This window comes from Ascidiella aspersa, chromosome 9, assembly GCF_963924565.1.
Source record: "Ascidiella aspersa chromosome 9, kaAscAspe10.2, whole genome shotgun sequence".
In the NCBI taxonomy this organism is placed as follows: Eukaryota; Metazoa; Chordata; class Ascidiacea; order Phlebobranchia; family Ascidiidae; genus Ascidiella; species Ascidiella aspersa.
In genome coordinates this window covers 13,094,208-13,117,218 of record NC_139455.1, presented here as the reverse complement: position 1 = coordinate 13,117,218, position 23,011 = coordinate 13,094,208, and the positions used below count along the sequence as shown (strand labels likewise).

Genomic DNA, 23,011 nt, shown 5'->3' with positions numbered 1-23,011 from the left:
CCAGATATTAAAAATGGGGTCCCTAATTTTCAACTTTTGGAATTCCCCTATTTTACGTCTGACGTTAATGAATAATGACGTCATAAAATAGTGACGGGTATGACGTCATAAAATATTGATTTTGAAGACGTCATAAAAAATCTCCAGCAAAAGCGAACCTGAAAAAAGCAAAGCAAAATTGTGCGTCGAAACCGCTAACACCTTAGTTAGGGTTGCCAACCGTCCTTTATCACAAAGGACAGTCCTTTATTTTCCTTTTTTGTCCTTGTCCTTTTTGACATTCATAAAGGACGCCAAATGTCCTTTATTTTGATCTTTTGTACTAGATTTCATTCAAAAACGTTATTATTTAGAATATCTATTAAAAATCAAGAGCATGTATCATGTATGTGAAAATGCCTTACTAGCTACCGAAGCAAATAAAATCGTTACTAAAGCGTAAAGATCCGATTCAGTTGACAGTTAGCAGCTGTGGTGTGTGGTTTGTCGCGTTGTGCGGCAGTGCCATTGGAATCTAATTTCTAGGTTTTGTTTAGAGCGTTTCTTTATCGCTGCCAAACAGTATAGTCAAATTTGAGTTGCGCTTAAGACAATAAGACTTCTTCCAGTCCTTTATTATGTTACTGAGAGTAAACAGCTACAAGATAATGCCATCATAAAAGACTAGAAGTGCTTAGTTAAGCCTTTAGCTCCCAAAAGTACCGTGTGGTCCCGTTTGGGCAAAATTTTGATTCTAAATAAAGAAGGGAATTCAAGGGATGTGCATTGTTCAAGCTTACGATAGCATCCAGCCTCATCTGCATGGGTATCGAAAAGAATTCTGTCGCTAAGGCTACTTCTGCACTAAAAAAAAAAAAAAAAAAAGATGAATATATTCAAAATCGTTTCATACGTACTCTCTATTCCTGGAACTTCTGCATATTGCGAGAGGGTATTCAGTGTCATGTCCTCAAAATGGCGAGATGAACGAAATAGATGCTCAGTTGACCTAATTAAAAATGAGCTTTTTATATATTTCAATTTCGCGAACACATGTCAAGAATTTTCAGAGAAGATCAAACAAGATTCTGTGCTACTTAAGACAGCAAAATCTCAGAAAAAATATAATTTAAAAAAATAATAGTTACAAATATACTACGAATAAATGAATATTCTATAATGTATTTCTTATTTGTGTTATTCCATGCATGTCATAAACTCATAATTACCATTTTTGAAATTGTTAAAAAGGAAAATACGTGTTTTTGTTACTTTTAAGTTATGTAACGCAACCATAATGGTTATGTTTAAATATTTTGTCAAAAAGGATATATATATATATATAAAACATATGCATATTATTTTTTGTCCTTTATTTTCCATTGACAAAATTGGCAACCCTAACCTTAGTGCAGTGGTCGGCAAACTTTTTTTGTCGCGGCCCAAAGTAGTGTAGCAACAGCGGTCATTTAAGATGTTTTATTGAGTATTTAAGACGTTTATTTGAGTTGTGTTCTTTTTACAATGTAATGATTGGCGATTTGTAAATCGTGCTTGCCTTTACCAAACACCCGCTGTCACTCTGAGAACAAAGCATTTGGCTGTTTCACACGTGAATAATGTAATATCGTGACACATATTTCCGTCATAGGTTTTTCACCTGTGTGAACGGGTTACTGTTACAGTTCCCGGTGCCAGAAAGGCTTCGGGTTCTGAATCACTTCCGCTTTTCCGTGTCGTCCTTTTGTTGTTCATGCAAAATTCTCACATATATAAGCAGAAGCGTTAAGCGAATATACATCAGTCTTGTCCAGTTAATAAACAGAATATTGCTGCTGCAAGGTCGAGTGATTGTTTTCTGAGCTAAGGTTTAATACGAAGCATATTAGAAGTATGAAGCAGAAGATGAACAATTCAATTTGAATGCAGTATCTACATTGCAGTTGTGAGTTTGATACACCGAGGCACAAAAGACTATTAAATGAGTACTCATTATCAACCACCTCTACAAAATGATGCCCTGCGAGTGACGAACGAAGCTCAAGAAAAGATGTGCCTTAATCTGTACGGACCAACCACAAACGACCGCCTAAAAACTGTTATGTTTGACACTTGCAAGAAGCCTTTTGGAAGAATTGCTTTCGTCGAAAGATACGTCAAAAGACGCTCCATCTCGTCAGCAAACATTTGCTTGGAATACGGAACACAAAATATAAACAAGCGTTGCCGATAAAGACATCACCACCGTTTGGAATCATGGATTTCACAATAACTGATTCTGCCTAGTTTATTAGGTGAAAAATCTATTAAATTTTAAAATAAAAATAAAATTATATATATATAATAAGTAAAAATATCGACTGAAAGGTCTGTAAATTATTTTTATGCGACTTTTTCTTAAACCATTTAAAAGTGTCGAATTTTGCAAATCATGCATATATCAAAAAGACTTCATTTTGAATAGTTTCCAAATTGTTGAAAACAATTCACGCGTTTGAGTTTCAGTTCAGGAAACTCTAAATTGTATAGGCTACGCTGCACGCGAGTCGGAAGTACTTAAAAGCATAGTAATTCATTCACTCGCTAACTATATGTTTCAATTCGTGTAAGTCTTTAAGCGCGACTTTAGGAGTAAACCCTACTCACGTTTGTAATGTCTTAAATATTTTATGTAAATAATTTCAATGCATCGCTTACTTTAGTGCTCCCCGAATGCAACACTAATTAAAAAGTAAAAAAAGCGGAAATCAAGCGATTTCCTTAAGGCGCTCTACGATTGTGTTCTAACCGCATTTCCCTCACTTAAACAAACAGCGTTTCTAGAAACGGATTCGCAAATACTTTTAAAACACAAGCCAGTCAAATTGACTAATCTCCAGTGTACACTGCAACGTCTGCATTATATTACTTTATTTCATGAACCAATCTGCGCAAATAAGTGCAGAAACTTTCTAATTAACAAGGATACAAAATTAGCGTAAGGACACCTGAACCCTATCTAAAAAATAGCTTGTTCATATGTAACCTTACGCCAAGGCGTGCCTGGCTTACAAGGCTTAATTGCCAACTCAATCTCTTTTGGTAAAGGCCGGAAATCGCGAATCCGGCTAACTCCATTAGCGGTGTTTCAGTAAAACAGTGCTTTTCGACGCTAGTACTAAAATTCCACTCCTCGAAACGCAAAGCAAAATTCTACGTTTCAAGATAAATTTTACTTATCATTTCAAAAGAAAACATGGCACAGCATGAACGATGTAAACTAACTTTCACCAAGTGCCCAATGTATTTCACGTTACAAAATTGCTTGCATATTTTGTAACTTGTGACGTCCCCTGATCTGGAGTTGGCAATATAACCGTAGTAATTCTGTCAGGGATTTCGCGTTTAAAAATATGGCAAACCTAGACAAGCACGCCTTTCGTTACCTGCAATACTAAACAAATATCGTTTTTTTTTTCGGAGTGTTATTATGCCAAGATTAGCGTAACAACGTGTCAATTACACACTAAACACGTGGTCTTAGGACATGCTTAAAGAATAAAGAATAATTTTGCGGTAACAATCGTTACATAAAAAGGGCGATTTTAAACAGTCAAATTAGACATATTTTAAGACAAGGGTCGGTAACCTTTTTCTAGTCGCGGACCAAAACGAAACTCAGAAAGGTCTCTGCGGGCTGCACAAAAACAACTTCGATTTGTATTATTAAAATGTTAAAACAACTTTTATTCAGGCAGGCCTCGGATATTTTTGTTGCACTTAAAAACGTGTTTAGGCTAATTACGTTTAAGAAGGCAGTAAATTGTTGGCGCAAAGCGCAAAAAAGCGTTTGTTTGGTTTAAAAGTCTAGTTCACACGTCGACATCCATACTACATATAAAATGTGTAATAAAAGTACATCAAGTAAACGCGATAACCGTTTCAGTTAGTCTAGTTACGTGTTTATTAATCTTTTCGTGGCCGGGAGCACCTGGCGAGCGAAGCGAGCGCGATTTTTTTTTTTTTGTTGAAAAGACGAACCGGACGTACAAAGATCATTCGCGCTAAGCGCGAAAAATTTTCCCACATTACGTAGTTAAAATAGTTATAAATTATTTGAAATGGACCCGTGTTTAGTTTGTCAACGAGTCGGCTGGCCAGATGAATAACATTGGCGGGCCGGCCCGCGGGCCGTAGGTTGCCGACCCCTGTTTTAAGAGAACCTGTTTCAGGTTAAAAAAATGCCATTGTTTAGCTTTAGCCTAACGCGACATTTTTAGCGAGAAAAAAGGAAGGCTTGACTTAGCTTGTCATTTGTGGAATATACCCTTGCTAATCAGTCAACCTGAAGAATAACGAGAAGGCGAAAGAGAACAAATATCCTGCGTTTACGGTCAACCAAACAAGAAATGTTTGATTTTGGTTTAGCATTAGCTTAAGACGCATGACCCAATTACATTAAAAACATTGCCGCTTCGCGGACGGTGAGTAAAAGCGGACAAATACGAACAAAAACACGATAACCTGACTTAAGAAAAGAGGGGAGGGGTCCGAACCACCTCATTCTTTCGCAGTGACAATCCTCATATTTGGTGCGTGAATGTATTTTTTAGCTAGGCCTACCATATGTCCTCTTTTCTTGAGAAAACTGAATGGTCCTCCGAGGACGCTCAAAAATGTCCAAGTGTCCTCTTTTTTCGCATTTCGAGTTAGTTGCTTGTATACTTTTAACAAGACTTTTACTACGTTGTATTTATTTCCAAATAAATACTGTAGCCATGAAACATGCTGAATCGCTGGTTTAAAACAGGTTTTCCAACAAATTGACCTATCATCTTGTTTGTTATTGCAAACATTGCGCCCAAAATAAATGGCAACAGAACCTCACATTTAAAAAGGCCCATTAATAAAGCAAAGGTGCGAGTTTTTAGGCCTAGCCTACTATCAGTGTTAATTACTGTTTGGTAGGGGGGGTCCAAGCAATTCTTATGGCGGCGCGAGCTCTAAGTTAATATTTAATTTTTTTTAATGGTTTTGTTTGGGTTGTTCACCACTCCTACAGCGCTGTACAAACCCTGTTATTTCCGACTTTTGTCAACTTTTTTTTCGCACAAAGTCTCTTTGAGTGCCATTGCATGTTTTCAAATCATCGAGGGTTTAACGGACCTATTTAATTCTAATTTTGCTAACTCATAGATAAACGATAAAAGTCATCCGCGTTCGGACTATTTTTCATCCATATTTTATAATAATTGGATACTTTTTTGCGCGAATCGATTATGTTTTTGCAATATGCCGTTGTATTGTGTGTTGTCACATCTTTTGAAACACGATAAAGCAATGTTTTTATATTTGCGCTCGACATCACAGCCTTACAACGGTGGAGTAAATGTCCTCACAACACATTTGTCTCAATCAGCTTTTGAATTTACAGTTTAGCGCCAATTCAACCAATTTTTTTCGCGCTTCGCGCGATCGACAACAAACTTCACTATGGGGGCAAGGCATAGGAAAATTAACAAAGGGGGGCGCGGATGAAAAACGGTTAAGAAACACTGGTCTATAGCAGTGCTCTTCAACCTTTTTTGGTTTGGTGAACCCTAAAAGTTGTTGAACTAATGTAAATAGCGATATGAAAAATCATTATGCATATCAATATCATATAGGTCAATTAAACCGGGCGGATCTGCCGAACTGTCGATGAGAGTTAGATTATGGCTGCAGGCAGCTAGAGAGTACTATTGTATGTCATAAAACAGCATTGAAACAAACTTAAGAAGTCAAATATTATTCGTTCATTAAAATTTTGTTATGCACCCTTACCTTTTCGTACTGGTGCACCCCATGCATATTTTGGTGCACCCCGGTTGATCTATATAGCATACAGGTGGTTCTGAGCAGATGCTTTCATTTTTCTTTATTATTCTCTAAATTCAGACAACAATAAAGCAAAATAAGCTATAAATTATAATGCTAAAGAGGAAAACTCTGTTTACTAATGAGCTACGACAGAAGTATCCTTGTTTCAGAAAAGAACGTAATAAGTTCGAAGCTAAATGCTTTACTTGTGGATATGGCACGTTTTTTCTCAAACGTAACAATTCTACTTTCGTTTTACTTGCAGGCAAAAAATGTACTAGTTTTGGGTGCTGAAAATATGGTAGCCCTATTTTTTTTAGCACAGGCTTACCAAAAGGTAAGCAAGCACCTCAAAAGTTCCAAGTGATCATTTCCGGAAGTAACACTCACATTGGGTAAAACCTTTAAACCTACTCTTCAAAAATGACGCCACTCGGCTACCAGTTTATGTTGAGTGGGGTTCGTATTAATAAATTATCGTCCAAAAATAAATACGCTTACAGGGTAACAGATCACAAGTTAAGCCATTCGTCTTCATAACTGTCTAACGAGGTAAGACGAAACGAATGAAACTGAACGAAGTGATAGCTCCAAAGAAACGATAAAATTCTTTCTGTCGTTCACACCTGTAAGCAGGGAGTGGGCCGAAATCTATGAACCGGTTTTTGGCCGATATTTTTCGATCTGTAACCGAACCTGAACTTTGCAAGATTGAAGGAACCGAACCGGAATTGAACCAAATATTTTAAATGAAACTAAACCTTAACCGAACATATTAATAACGCGGTTTAATCCAGCATGACGTCATAACTTTTATTTCTCAAGGTCAAGTTATGTAAGGCTCAGAATTGAATGAAAAAATGAATATTTGCTAAAACGTGGCTTTTCTATTTTTTAAATAATTTAATAATAAGCTGCTTTTTTTTAATACGTCACGTAATATAGATTATTTGTGAGTTACAACTCTGTTATTCTTCACGTTGATAAGTTTAACGCACCGGTATCCAACCGGAGGCCGTCCATGAATAATTATGCGGCCGTAAACAAGTATTTTAATAAGCATGTTATGGCTGCCATGCGTTAATGGTTGATATGCTAAATGCAGATTAGAAATGTTTACGACTTTAGGGAGCGCAGTTAATTAGATCAATCTGCGCTGAAACAAGTTGATATCATTGATTGATCGATGCAAAAAGCAGTATAGAAGATTCGTAACAATCTGAATTATGATGTCACATAAAGATAAAATAGGAATTGATGATACATAATTAACGGCTGAGCAGACGTGTGTTATGTGAGTTGTGAAAGGAATTAAGGCACAACTATGGGACAGGTTGAGCAGTTATTATAGAAAGCCTTGTATAACTAAATAAGATTGTGAGTGATTCTTAAACTGTTATTGAGCAAATTGAGAGAGAATGCATTGAGAATAACAAAGCCGGACACAAACAAAATCCGTATTTCGGTAATCACAAAAACCAAAAAAGATATGATCATAAACCACAGACAGTAGTAGGCCCGGTGCCCCAGGTCAATGAACTGGGTACCACCCTGGAACTGCATGCGCGCCGTTTTGACGACCAGTCGGTCAGCTGCGTCACGTGTCACATTTAAAAGCCCAATAAACGATTTTTGGGGGGCCTTTCGCGCGATTAGACTATACTTCAGTTTGTAGAGGAACGACGCATGTCTGTTTGTGCTTGTAATTATAGCGTGTTCGCCTGGTAAAGTGTTAAATATTTCACCTCGATGCTCATTTCCTTTCGTGGCCGTTTTGGCAAATCCAGCCGGCATTTCGACTCAATTAATCCCCATCGCAGTCGCTTTTGTGCTATATAGTGTCACGCTACTGCTGGATAAAACACTACAGTCAACAGATGCATGCCTTACTTGCGAGACGTGTTTGCGAACTATGCTGAATTATGTGAATGTACAATAAATCTATAAGAGACCTGACAGTATGCTCCTTAAATTACAATGGCAGTTTGTATTCGTTTCGATTTAGTGGAGTCAGACAGCACGGTGGTCATGTCTCACCCGTTGAAATATACATTGGTGACCCCGACGTGATAACAACACGCAAATAAATCCTTCTGAATGAAATTTTATGCATACTGTCAGGTTGCATAGAAAGTATGAATTAATTTGGTTTGCTAGCGCAGTTTCTCGTTTGTAAGTATTTTTAAGTTACGCCGATCAGTTATGATTCGTTGAAACGTTTGTTACCAAGTTTATGCCAGCGTTATTGCTTGTCAATTTGATGTTTGATTAGATGTAATGCAGAGAAAAATCGTTTGACGCTTTAAATTGTTAGTTACGCAAGACTGTTATAGTTATTGTTGCAAAATTATGGCCTTTTTTGGTAAGTATTAAAGGTGAAAATATTACGATCGAGGTTTAGTACTTCTCGTGATATCTAGTCTCAAAACCAATAAATGGATAGATTCTATCTCAACCAGCACTTACAGAAGTCGTTACTTCAAAAGTGTCAAGGCCACTGCGGCTATTGTCTCTGGTCACGTGTTATGGTGATTGATGTTTAATATCTCACCCAAAATAACCTGATCACTTTGTCTGAAATCCCTGCGTCACTTAACCGTTATGGTTTATTAAAAGGAAAACAGAGCAGAAGGCCAAACCTTGTTGCCAATTCCCAACATAACGCGAGATTTTCTCATTTGTGACTGCAAGCGAGCATGCTCTGGGTATTATAAGCCCATGATTTTTAAGGCCTTTGATGCCTCATTTACCTTTCAGACGGTGTGATATAACCGTCATGTAGCCCACATGAAGTTATTAGCAGTATGCAGAGAGTAACTTTCTAGAATGACCTTTTGCGCCAAGGTTATTATGTCTGCCATTTAGGGAACCCATTTAATGTGGACTAGGCGATGTAATTTGTTTTCGCGTTTTTGAGATTAACACCTTACCCCCTTTTAATTGATATTCTAGAGCAAAAAAGTCTAAGCACTAACTACAGTTTTGCGATTTGGAATTCGAACTGCGTTTTAAGACGATAATTTTCTGCATTATAGGCTATTCAAAGGTGTTTTGCATTGTTTGTTTATTGTGCCTTGCAAGTACTATTTCAGACGTTACATCGTGTCGCACAATCAGCTACCCCTGGAGTTGTTCGTTGGCCGCCAAGACAAGGAATTCATGAACATTTTTCGCTCTAGTGAACACCACGATTGCCAATACGGATCGATATTGCACAAATGTCCGATGTTCTGCGGTTGCTGGTCGACTCGTGATCGGATCCTGTGAAGATTTTAAAGAAGCGCAGCCCAACGAACTGCTCGAGACCTTTTTCGTTTTCCAGGGAGTAGGGAAATGATGTAGAGGAACAACGCATGTCTATTTGTGCTTGTAATTATAGCGTGTTCGCCTGGTAAAGTGTTAAATATTTCACCTCGATACTCATTTCCTTTCGTTGCCGTTCTGGCAAATCCAGCCGGTATTTCGACTCAATTAATTCCCATCGCAGTCGCTTTTGTGCTATATAGTGTCACGCTACTGCTGGATAAAACACTACAGTCAACAGATGCATGTCTTACTTGCGAGACGTGTTTGCGAACTATGCTGAATTATGTGAATGTACAATAAATCTATAAGCGACCTGACAGTATGCTCCTTAAATTGCAATGGCAGTTTGTACTCGTTTCGATTTAGCGGAGTAAGATAGCACGGTGGTCATGTCTCACCTGTTGAAATATACAAGTTCTATATTTATGCATAAGATCTTTAGACAACAACAAGCATGTTTAAGAATAATTGTTCTATGACGCCACGTTATGATTCTCTCCGACGTCATCTCTAAATAAATTGTTCTGGTGGCCGTGAGATAAATAAAGACCGTCAATGCGGCCGTCACCAGCTAAAAGGTTGGGCACCCCTGGTTTAACACATCTCCTATTTTATCGGAACCGGAACTTTATAAACCGGTTTTGAAATAATTTAACCATAGCAGAACACGAACTTTAAAAAAATCTTAAAAACGTATTTCGGCGTCTTTAGAAATACAAGAGAATTTGGAATATTGTTTAGTCTAAAGATGTTTAGAAGTTCTAATAATCAAATTTGCAAAACACGCTTTTTTAAAAAAAAACAACAAATAAGTGCAATCCAAATAAAGAGACATTTAAATACGTTTTATTGCTAAAACCACTTCGAGACTTTTTCCTAACGGAAAAGAAAACGTTTTCTCTACTTTAAAGAAATCATAATAATTAAATGTTCCTGTTACAAACAACACAAACTTTTTTTAACAAATAGAAAACATAATTTTAAACCAAAAAACGTTTTGTTGAAATCATTATAAAACTTATGTGGTGAATGGAAGTGTAGCGAGCGGGCTTCGGAATTGATATTAGTAATTATAACGTGTTTGTTTCGCGTGTGTAGAAGAAAGGTTTGCTTCAAACGTTCTTAAGCACAAGCGCGAGTAAAAGGCGATAAGAAAGAGGACGTCTAACATATCCACAGCCACATAAACTTTAATAACTTTCATTTTTAACTTGACACGATTAAGCACGGGTTGTGCGAAAACTTGTCGAGAATACAATACAATTTGTCTTTATTTAGTGCCACCTGACAAACCAATTCCACCTAACATTGTTTTTTCTGTTCTACTTACATTTTTTGATCGGAAACAGCAGATTTATTTGATTTCTATTTGTAATACAACGTCATCTCTTAAAATTTCTTGCCTACCTCGGGTTCATGAGAAAACCCCCAAAAAATTAGGAGTGGCGGTATTAATAATTTAAAAACCACTGCGCTATAGTTATTGCTTTTAAAACGTCTTGTGGTTTGAGTGCTCTTTTTGAACCCTCTATCGATCATTTATTTACTTTTTCGTTGTAATGTATTTCATAGGCATAAATTTAAATGCATGGTAGCGACAAATGTATTTAAACTTTACTTTTATTGGGAGTACGTCATTGCCTCTTCAGAAGTTCATCCACAGTGGATTTATTCAAAAGTCAAAAGTTCTCCACTTTGAGATTTCTTTAATGATGAAAGACGTTGTTTCTTCGTCAGATTGTCTCGTTCTTTTAACCCAGATTTTCGTTTTATTTTGTTAACTTCCTGCTTTAAAGCCAACTTGCCTACAACTTTTTTCCTTTTTTTCAAGACTTTTTTAGGTTTAGTTTTCTTCTCATTTTTTTCCTCATTATCTGATGACAAAGTTAAGCGTTCAAAGTATTTTTCTGAAAAACAATAGTTGTAATAACTGCGTAAAGTTTATTGATATAACAAACCTATTGCCTGTAATGTGAGTATTTAAACCGAAGGGAAACATGCAGCTCAAAAAGCAACCTTCGCCTAATCATTATTAAGTTTCAATCATCGTTATTGGGTGACCCGCGAATGTTTAATAGCAGGTGCAGAAATTTGGCGATTGCCAAAAATAAGTTGATGAATTGAATTAAGTTGCAAAAGTAGTATATCGTAAAATGCGCTCGGCCTCTGACTATATAAGCTAGAAATTAGAATAGTGGTTCTTAACCTTTGACCACCTGTCGAACTCCCATGTTATTATACTTAAGCTTTCGTCGAACCCTAAAATTTTCGCTCAGTATTGCTTTCTTCCTCCTATATTTGCCATCAAATTGGCCAGATCCAGGATTTTTGTTTCGGGGAACGTGAAAGTTGTCATGGATGACTCAAACATGACAACATAAAACGTTTAATCTTAAAACACCTGTTGTTCTGTAGCCAACCCGTGCGCTAATGCATAATCCAATTAAAAAATTGCATTTACATAGATTGAATTGGCCAAACTTTCAATTTATAGGGTTACATGACGCCTGCCCTTGGCACAGAAATTCGAATTTAGCTTGAAATAACAGCAAGTTTCAGAGAACGTTCTCGCGTAATATCTGACATAGTTACGTCACAATGTAATTGTCAAGTAATTAATGCAAGGCTGTTAAAAATAACTTTGTATTCTTTGCAGCATATAATTTGACTGCTTAACACAGTGTTTCCACCCGATCCGTTAGAAATCAGTGCATTTCTAAGCAAAAAGGTCTACGACAATCAGGGCATCCAATGGCAGAAAAGTCTAGACTTTTAGACCTTGAGGTCGTGGCAATGCACTGATTTGGACCTTTAGGTAAACTCCCGGCGTAGATAAATTGAAAATATTCATTAAAAGTTCAGAAAAGGTAACAAAAAGTATGAGATAGGATTAATAACACTTGACCCACCTAAACCCTAACGCTAACCCGAATCCTAACCCAAATAATGTGCGTTATTTTAATAATTCTTTAAATGCTAGGGAAAAAAGCCCATACTCGGATGGGCATAAGATAGTTTCTCGTCCATTGTATTTAAGATTATTACGTCACAAATTGAGGTATTGGGGCCTGAAGCGTTATAATTATTAAATTATCGCACATTATTTGGGTTAGGGCGCTGGTTAGCGTTTGGGTTTGGTTAGGTCAAGTATTGTTAAACTTAATCTTCTTATGCACATTTCTTAATGCAAATTAGTGCATTGTCCAAGACCTCAAAGTCTAAAAGTCGGACTTTTTGATCCTTTGAATGCACTGATTGTCGTAGACCTTTTTGCTTAGAACTGCACTGATTTCTGACGGATGGGGTGGTGTTTCACAACCTATGAGTCAATACCCCAAATTGGGTTGCTGACAGCAGCAGTTTTATATGGTTAGATTTATCGAAATTTTTCTGAGAATGACTTATGCAAAATTGGAACATATTGCAGAAACAATACAAAGACATGGCTTATATTAATTAGAATTGGAGTGATTCATGCTAATTTCGTGTTTAAGAACAAAACTTAAAATAATTGGGTAAACGTTGGTAATTAATAAATCCAGTACAACTAAAATTTTTTTTTTATGTATTTATGCATTATATTTCCTTGCTATAAATGGCTGTAACTGATCATTGTTTAGAATTGAAAACATTTATAATTTAATTTTGTATTACATTATACTTATTTTACCCAATTGCTTTGCGAAAAGTTGCTGTTTTGTCATAACGGGTAACTAAGATTCATGCAGTCACCAAATAGAAGTTTGCTAATCAGTAATATTCTGCAATTAAATGTTCTGGATTTGTCGTTCTAGATTGAAACCTACTATTCAAGAACACCTTTGACATACTTAGTTGCATACTAAATCTTTACAATATTTTACTTAAATAAATTTGTGGGTATCCAAACTAATGGCTCGAATGGAAGATGTGTGTAAGTAAAAACAAAGGAAACAAAGGGTTGAATAAGAGTGCTTTTACCATATTAAATCTCAAGAACTACTTGAGAATCACTACAGATAAGTAAAAAAAGTTTTATGTTATAAACAAGAAATAAAAAATCTAGCACTAATAAATTGAATAAAACTAGGTCAGCAGTAGCAAAGCTAATGCACTGGACTTCACGACTATTGTCAGTTTTTAAAAGCTTAAATTCATGTCTAGTTTAAATTTTGCTATCCATGCCAAGTATTAGGTTAGGTAGCAGTGTTTTAGTATTAAACCAAAGTAGCCTACTTATTTAATGTGTATAGTAATATATGCATAATGTTTTTCAACATCTAATGGAACCCATGACAAGCGACATTGATTCATTGTAAATGGAATGTTTAACAATAGAATGCTCTGTTTTATTTACCTGGATAAAGATCAGAATAACTGTCATCGGATTCCTGTCCTTTATCTTCTTCCATCCTCTGAGCACCTAGAAAAAAAAACCTAACACAATTAATTTGTTTGTTTTGTAGGTAGAGATGTGCAGAATAACAGATCCTTAGGATTTGAGTCCATAAGGCTTTCACTGAATTCAATTTATCCATTTTATTGGGTAATTTTAACTGCTATGATTTATTTTAAAATGCATTGTTTAACCACAGAGGGTAGAGTCTAATTACACATACAGGTGGCATGTTTGGATTAAGAACTGTCGCTATGGCGAACATTTAGGTTTATTACCCATCATGTAGGGTGGCGTTTGCATTATTTCAGGCAACTAATTACTTGCTGATAACCTTCATTAAACCATTATCTAGTGCAAATAAAGTGTTATTGAGTTAGCAGAAAACGTGTAATGTGTAAATACTTCAATTTTTCTTTAAAGTGTTGCACGAGTAACACTCTCTCACTGGCCTTGAAAAAATATGCCCAAGTTACTGAAGGTTAATTTTACAGTGTAATTGTCAAGTTACATAGTAATGCATTACAGCCAAAAGTAATTTTGCATTCTTTGAAGCACATTACTCTCTTGCTCAACAAACAACATTGACTTAAACCCAACAAATTTGTGATTTCTACATGTGGGCGTGCAGAGCATTTTTTAGACACCCTGATGAGAAAATCTTGAATTTGTATTTGTGTGTAAAATTGGATTATGTGAATTGTTTAATGTCACCATTTGTATTGATGGTGCAAAAAATAAGTTTTATTTTCTGGTGAATATTATATTAGGCCCAGGGCTCTTTTTCACTTAGTTTTCATGCATGTGCTGTTTGGCTTGGGTAAACAAAACTGAATTTAAGAAAATTACCTTATGTATAATAAGATAACACATAATACAAGATGAAGTGGTAAAAACTGTCCTAACTTTTTTATCCAACTTACCATCATTGTGTTTGCTCTGCTGGCGACTTAGATGTGGCGTGGGTACAAACTTTTCATTTGTTTGTTGACAATTTTCCCCTTTAAACAAACTCTATGGTTAGAAAAAAAATTGAACATATTAAATCTGATTTTCAATAATTTACATACATCTTGCTTTGGCTTTCAGAAATCTTCTTCCCTCAACATGCCTTTTAACATGTGCTGGTACCTTGTTTACATGCTTCAATGTAAGCATGCAAAAAAGATGATTTCTGTGAAAATACAACATGGATCATCATACAACCGGAGTGTGCAACTTGTGCAGCTGGCTTTAGGTTTTGCAGGCGGACTCTTTTAATAAGACATGGTAATTGGCTTCGCACATACCATTGTCAAGTTTTTATTTACAAATCTACCAGCAATAGCACCACTTATTCTGTTTTATATGTTGTCGCAAATGAGAAATCTACAAGTTTTATATTGAAAAAAATTGTTTATCTGTAAAGTAACGCTATATGGGGCGCATCTAAAAAATCAAAAAGGGGGGGGCCCGAAATTTAAACTTCGGTAATTTCCCTATTTTGTTCGCCAATAATGAATGACATTATAAAATAGGAACGGGTATGATGTCATAAAATAGTGATTGTAAAGACGTCATTAGAACTAATTAGACACACCCAATTAACGGCCAGCAAAACTGAACCTTTAAGAAGCAAAGTGAACACATGCATGGTAACCGCTTAGTGTGCATTCCTTAACTTCAAGCGAAAAACTTAAACAAAGACTGTGAATTGTGTGATTGATTTTGGTAGACCATGTATAGACTATAGCAGCACAGTTTCCTAAGTTCCATATACGGGACTACTCTAAAGCCGACCCGAACGAAAACGAAAGGCGAAAACAAATATACTGCACTATCAACCAAACAAGAGATAAAAAAGGCGATTTGAGGTTGATTTTGGTTTTCCATTAGCTTAAGATTCGTGACCTAATTACATTAAAAATATTGCCGCTTCGGACGATGAGTTAAACCCTGACAAAGCGATAATATCACCTACGAAAAGGGGGGTCGGAACCCCCAAACCCTCCTGGATACGCCACTGCGCCCTACATAGATAAGCTTTTAATTGAGAAACTTCTCCAAACCAAAGCAACTTAAAACTAGTTTAAAGTGTGAAGCACGAAAAATAGTGTTTATTTGGATAAATTGTCAAATTTTTTTGTTAAAATAAATACATGACACCTCAGGTACACAATAGCATATTTCTAGAAATAACAGCGTTTATAGTCCAATGTAATAAAAAAATTGTTTGCCAAGGTTATGAGTCACACATCGCAACATGCCATAATATGCATAGCACCTTTGGGCTGAACAGATTTACACCCTTACTTATATGGACGCCAAACTTTCAAAATTCCAGGGCGTTTTTTCTGACCAGTGCAAACATGTAATAAATCACATAAATAATTTGCCAGTTATTAGATGACATGTTTTGCTCCGGTACACATTATGACAGAAACAAACCATTTAGCAAAGTGTAACTTTTATACAGCACCCTTGGGCCTACAAATGTTTTCTAGAAAATGGGAAAAAAAAATTGTTTGCACCGATTTCTATAGTTTTCTCACTGATTTCTCAGCCCGCGTAGTCGCAAAGTCGGCAGATTCTGCCATAATGTTTGATACTGCAGATAATGAAAAATTGGTCAATAAAAATTGGTGACTAATTGAGATTAGGCAACCTTTAAATATTGGAATAGATGTACCCCCTTAAAGCGTTCAGGGAAAATTTCAAGCTTCATACATCTGTTGAATAATTACTTAAATTGGTGATAATTAGGGATGCTCAAAGTAGAACATCGAATCCAATTCTGCCATTTAATTCAGGTAATTGGAACCGATATATTTAAACGTTTTACCGCCGACGTTGGCCTGTCGCTGCGGCGACCAATTTATAGTGCTTGCTTTAAATGTAACCTGGTAGTGCAGTGTCAGCGTTTTTTCGGGCGACCAATTACCACGTCTCGCGATAACGTTCGTCTAATAATCAAGTGTCAATCAAGCGTTATTGGGCGAGAGGCTAACGTGTAATGTCTGGTGTGGAGTTCGCAAATTCCCTAAATGTGTTAAGTTGCAAAAGTAACATAGCGTTGCAAAACGTGCTGGCCGTCCACAAAATGCGCTATGGGGTTACTTAAGGTCAACTTTAGGCCAATATTCAGCGAAGTTATGCAGTTATGCACAACGTAATTGTCAAAAATTCGTTATATCAATAATAACTTTGTATTCTTTGCAGTACATCATTTGACTGCATAACAGATCAGTTAGTCAAAAAAGAAGCACTAAGACTTAACAATGCTTTCAAAAACAGGACCGAATTGCTTAAGACTTCTGTGTGCAGTGTTGCATTGTACTCACTATTGGCAAAAATATAAGTTTTGGCAACAACCTGGACAGTTGACATATTACAGTTTACAGAACGGCTTCAGATGACAGTTGTTAAGAATGATAAACATATGGGAGATTTTTTTATAATGTACACATGTTAGCAAATTGTTTGGGCGATTTATTGCTGTGATTGTGGGCCCTGTAGGGTAGATTAAGATTAAACCCTTCCCCAAACAAAATCGAGGATAAATACTTTAATAAAAATATACTAGGATTCGCTATTCTGGATTCGATATTCTAGATTTGAAACCTATTATTCTAGAATACCTTGGGATTCTACTTTGAACATCCCTAGTGATAATGCCACCTTTATCCTTTTTGAGGGACTCATGTCATATGGGCCGATTGCATTTTTTCAGACAATAGATTAATCATGATTAATTTTTAGTCATGTAAAGAATTTCATCGTTATTTTGGGGCAAGAGAGCAAAATAATAATCTTTTTTGTTTTAAATGATTTTAATGAAGTTGCTGTTAAGTTTGTAATTTTGTATAATTATTGGTAATTGTTTTTTGCTTTTTTTTAAGAGAAGATTTTAATATGTCATTGGTAATTCATAGGTGACTTTTAATATTTTATCTGTTTACACAATGGTGTAGTAAATGCTGCATATTTATTGACAAACTTTTGAAGAACACTTAAAAGTTCCTTAATAGCTGCAATAATATTTTGATGAATAAATATTATTTTCAATATTGTGGTTTCTGTAGTTCATGCATTTTTAATAATAGCTAGTTTTCCAATTTTTTGGCATCTTTGTAATGCAATATAGCACTGGTCAACACACATTTTGGTGCTATAAGTTTCAGTTTAGGGGTATTTTGATGCCACTGAGTCCGAAAATGACATTGTTTGTTTTGAATTGTTTTGTTTGTTTTGAATTGGCTCTAATTGTTGAGATATTTAAAAGATTTGCTCAAAAAAGTGCCAAAAAATGCAAATTTTAATATTGTGAATCTCTTTATGCTACAACTTTAGAGAGATCTTAAGCATGCCCATCCCTTATCCCTTCTTTTTGATAAGATTCTGCAAAATATGGCAATCATTATTGCAGAGAGCCTTCTAGAGGCAATTCATGTTTATGTTAAAATCAAGCAAGAATTCAACAAATTAGACATCGTTAGAAGTAAACAATAGATTTTTGATTGCAAAAACAGGTGTCTTTAAAAGGCAGTAACAATCAAAGTACATAACATGAGCTTGCCTGGGCTGTTTACTATTTTAGAATAATTTTAAATTTAGAATTAGTAAAGGAATATATCAAATACTATTAAAGACAAGCAGCTTTTTATTAATATTATTTATTATAATTGAATTTTAGTTTGTGGAAGACATAATAGCACAAAAAAGTAAACAAAATTCATGCATTACAAGTACAACTTAAAGCTGGGATAAGGAACTTGTTTAGTCAAGGGAGCCATATAAGCCAATTATTCTTGGTTGTATTTCCATGAGAGTCATTTAATATTTTTTTAACATCTAGTTATAGGTTCGCAAAAAATAGTAAATTGAGCAGGGGATTTATTTTGTTCTCATTTAAAGGACAGAACATGCTATGCACCAAAAATGAATTACCTGGGTTTGGAAAACTTTGATTATGGAGTTCCATTTAAAGACTAGGGCCTTTTGGATATAAAGAGATTCCCTCAAATGGGATAACAGTCTCCAAAAAACAATTGGGATTCATGCAACGCGCCGAAAATTTACTACTATATGTGTAATATAAAAGGCAATGCAAGATTTTTTCATCAAAAGAGCCACATGGCGTCACAAAAAGAGCCATAGGTTCCTGACCCCTGACCTAAGTATATATTTATGAAAAATGTGTACTAAATGTACTCAAGTTGCATGTATATCTTACAGGAGTTTGGCAACAAACAGAATAGAGTCTATTTAATTCTTTTCATGAACATCAAACATCTTGTATACTAATTTGTTTTTATAAGTAATAAAAAACCCCAATCCTACACCAAAAGTTAAAAAACTCTGCTCACAGATTCTATGCCGCTGTTAAAATTCCAAGCATAGTTTAACAAAATTGGAAAATGTAAATTTTGTTCTAATTTTGCTTAATACTTTTTTATGATATACTATTTTAATAATTTCCTGAATTAAGAAATTAATTGGTAAACGATTAATATAAGCAGTCTAGTATCTTACTCATGATTGGGTTTGATGCTTTGAATAAGATGAGGTTGGTATTTTTCATAGAAGAAGGACTCATCCAAATCCTTTGTTAATCTTTTGTATTTTTTTCCAGCTACATGTTGTCTAATTGCACCTGCCTGGTAAGGCATTTCATGGCCAGTTAGGGAACATTTAATCTGAAGCATTAAAAAATTGTTTAAAATATTAATAACATATTTATATATTTACTGTAACTTACCCGCTTTGTTTCACAAATCAAGTTTGGGTGCAGTTGCAACAGCTTGACAACTTCATCTGATAAATTCCTGTCTACCATTTTATTGATTGTGATTAACATTAAACATACATTCTTTGGACTTGATTTGTCTGTCAAAACACAATAGCTTTTTTTTTTTACAAGGATGTAAAACATCACCCTGAAAAAGCCAGAGAATTTTCAACAAAATTAAAATAGCATTTTGCCTATTTTTTTAACTATTGTCATGTGTTATTGTTAACTAACTGCTATCAACTTAAATCTAAATATTTCCTGTAAACTTGGGGGAGTTTAACGGTCAAAAATTCGGTCTAAATCAGGTGTGTGTCAAATGTAAGGCCTGATAAATGCATGTTGCCCTTTACAGACATAAGTCCATGCAAAAGTTTCTACAGCATGCATGCATACACCTACTTTTTTAGTACTGGCGAGTCAAGCAAAGCAGCTTATGAACAAAAAACCTTCTACCACTATTTAAAATTGTTGGCTTTCAAAATGTTTCAAAAATGTTAAAAATGTTGTTAGATGGCAACAACTTTACATGTTCTAAGTTTTTTTTATAGTGTAGCCATTCAATTTACGTAAAACTTCAGTACAGCGGCCCATAACTGTAACTGGAATCTTATCGCTTGGAAAACCGGATACAATATACATAATAATTAGTATTTTTAGGAAAAATCCGCCAACTTCACAAGTATATACATATGAGAGGATTTTGGGGAAGGCAAAATTATATAGGCAATTGCATAAACTTTTGGCGAGCTGTAAGGATTATTGGCCAAGATTACTACTTAATTTCAGCACAGAAACCAAGTGATGCGAGATATTTTTATCCTGGTTTAAATTAACATGCCTTATGCAACATAAATATCTAAACTTTTAATTTACTGAGTTTAACAAAGCTGTGTAACAATTTTATTGAACGCAAAAAAATATAACTTGGTATAACTTGGTCAGATCATTCTATGCTAATTAATTATTTATACCAATTGTCAATTTAACAAAATACTTAGTAAATTGGTAGTCAAGAAGTTTTAGGTATTGTATTGATTACAAAAATTGCAGTGATATCATAAACATCATTATTCATTAGAAAGAACTGATTTCCTCTAAAGGGGCATTCCCCAAAATGTGCAACAGTCACAATGTTTTTTCCTTTGTCAAGGAATCAAAATATACTAAATGTTAAAAATTAAGCAGAAAATTTTAAGCACCACAGGAAACACAAGTCGGTGTCTACAATACAAACGGCTTAATATCAAGCGATTCTGCGTTATATCATACTTTCTCAGCAGAACAACATTCCTAACATATTTTTAAACAAGAAATTAGCTGATATAATATTTTTGGGCTTATACCGATTACCAAATTGTTATGTTTTTGCCAACAGATACAAAATATGGATTTTTTATATCCCTGGGATATAGTAATAACTTAAAATAGTTTAACATAAAATACAAATAATATGCAGTTTAGCTATACCTATTTACAACTCTTTAATTGCATATTAACTTAGTATGATGCGGAACACACTCAACCAAACATTATATTAAAACAATGTGATGAAAAACACAATAGCAAAAGACACATTTAAAAAAATATTCACAAGTGTAAGCCAAACTACAAAGCCAATAGAAGTAAAGAAACATTTTATGGGTAATGTGCTAATTAGTAATTAGGACAAAAACTAAGACATAAATTATATTGTTGGACTCCAGCCATAAAAACGCAATTAAAGCCACACCAAAGACCGAATAGAACAGAGTTCCGAATAAGACCAAAAAGCACTTATGCCTAATTGTCATAGTAACGTCAAAATCTGCATAAGGCCTAAATAGCCAGATTAAGACTGATACAAACTACCTAAATTGAACACTAATTCCCTAAAATTTTAAATCCTAACCCTATTTCCAACACCCAATACTCTGCCCTAACCCAAAATAGGGGCACAAAATCCATTCCCAAAACAACAACAGTGCTGTTAAAACTAGAATGCTAAACTACCCATACCAAAACAGCTATGCCAGACAGGTGCTCCTCAATCGTCTGATACCCTTTTTTCTACAGTTAAGGCATTATTTTGTCCTTTTAGGCATTCTTCCAATAAATTTAGGACTTATTTTCAACAGGTTTAGGTCCTATGCCGATTTGAGATCTTCTTCTGATGTGGTTATTGTTATGGTATTATAGAAGTGAGTTTGTCCCTTGATGGCGTTTTTATACAAATGTAGTTGTACCAAAAAGATTACACGAAAATAAAGTAAATTAGTGGCATGGAAGTGAATTCCAGGACTTTTTAGCCGAAGATCTTTCGTGCTGTAAACTGCTCTAAATGAAGGCAGTGAGCACTTCTGTAGATGTTAGCCTCTATGCCAGCACTTCTCAACCGGTGCGCCATGGAAGGCTGCCAGGTGCGCCGCGAGCAAATGGAAAAACTAATTTAATATATAAAACATATGTTACTTTTCTTTCAAGCTTAGCTCATTGATTCTGCAGTACTTTCAAGTAGAAAACACAATAAGACCTACAAAGCAACAACATCAAATCAGATAATCTATAATACCATAGTACTAAGGCCACCGACATAATAACGCCAAATTCGCAGTAATTACCACGACAGAATAAGATCTAAAATAGTCTAGATAAGACCTAAACAATAAACATGTCAAATTAAGCCCAAAATTAATCGGAGTAAGACTTAAATAGACAAAACTACGCCCAAGACCGTAGGGAAAGGTTATGGAATGATTGGGGGACACCTGTTTGGCATTGGCCGTTTGCTGTCAGCATTTGGGCGCCGCTGTTTTGGCCCCGGATTTGTTGCCCCTGTTTGGGGTTATGGGCGGGTATGTTGGTGGTGCTAGGAATAGGGTTAGGGTTGAAAATATTCGGGGAGTTAGTGACAGTTATGGATGGTGTTTGTGGTTAGATAAAAGGTTATATTAGGCCTTATTATGGCCATTAAGGTCTGATTTCGATTTTGTCATTATTACGACTATTAGGTTTTAGTCTTGTGTACGCCTTATTCCTAACTGTCTTTTATTCCGAAGTTGATGCTGTTCTTATTTTGGTCTCAAGGCTAGAGTCTCTTTTAAGATAAGCAACTATAAAGCCCATAGAATAAAAAATTGCAAGCAATTTAAGAGAAATAGAGGTACACCTCAAAAAGTTCGCGCTCACTTCGCTCGCAAAGTGCCCCGCCTCGTTTTCAAATGTCTCTAGGTGCGCCCCCAAGTAAAAAAGGTTAAGAAACACTGCTCTATGCTATAAATTAAGGGTGATCAATAACACTTTTTTTGCCTTCAAATAGTTAAAAGTTAACAAAAAACACTGTTACCATTTAGTTCAATTTATTCCAACTGGGAGCCTTATCAATAAGTGTGACAATGGTGAACTGCATTTCTGTTGCATTTTTTTTCTGCATATTTAATGGTGCACAAGTGAAGGTTTTATGCACGCATTATGTTTAGCAATTTAGCACAGCTTAAGTGTGCACATAATTGCTTTAAAAAATGTTGGGTGTGTATGGCACAGAATGCAGATCAGTTAAGTAGGATTACCAGAAACATCTGCTAAGGGATTGGTTTTGCAATTTTTTGTCCAATGAATTAGAGAAAACTTTTGTTTCGGTTTTTACTTGCCATGAAACCAGACTAAATTCCATATTTTGTGGCCACTAGAATTCCCCCCAAAAGTTTTTTTGCGTAAATGCTACACCAAAATGCTGCAAGGCATGGTTTTGGGCAGCCATTTACACC

General features: G+C 35.4%; 1 protein-coding gene across 1 annotated transcript; it reads right to left on the bottom strand.

The window, feature by feature from the left end:
• Positions 1-9,947: 9,947 nt before the first annotated feature.
• LOC146133056 (surfeit locus protein 2-like) lies at positions 9,948-19,386 on the bottom strand. Its single transcript, XM_083396907.1, has 6 exons — positions 19,236-19,386; positions 19,010-19,173; positions 14,569-14,672; positions 14,418-14,499; positions 13,460-13,515; positions 9,948-11,030 (listed from the first exon to the last, which is right to left on the bottom strand). The coding sequence occupies exons 1-6, from the start codon at positions 19,332-19,334 to the stop codon at positions 10,792-10,794; spliced, it is 744 nt and encodes a 247-aa protein (XP_083253033.1). The 5' UTR covers positions 19,335-19,386; the 3' UTR covers positions 9,948-10,791.
• Positions 19,387-23,011: the final 3,625 nt, after the last annotated feature.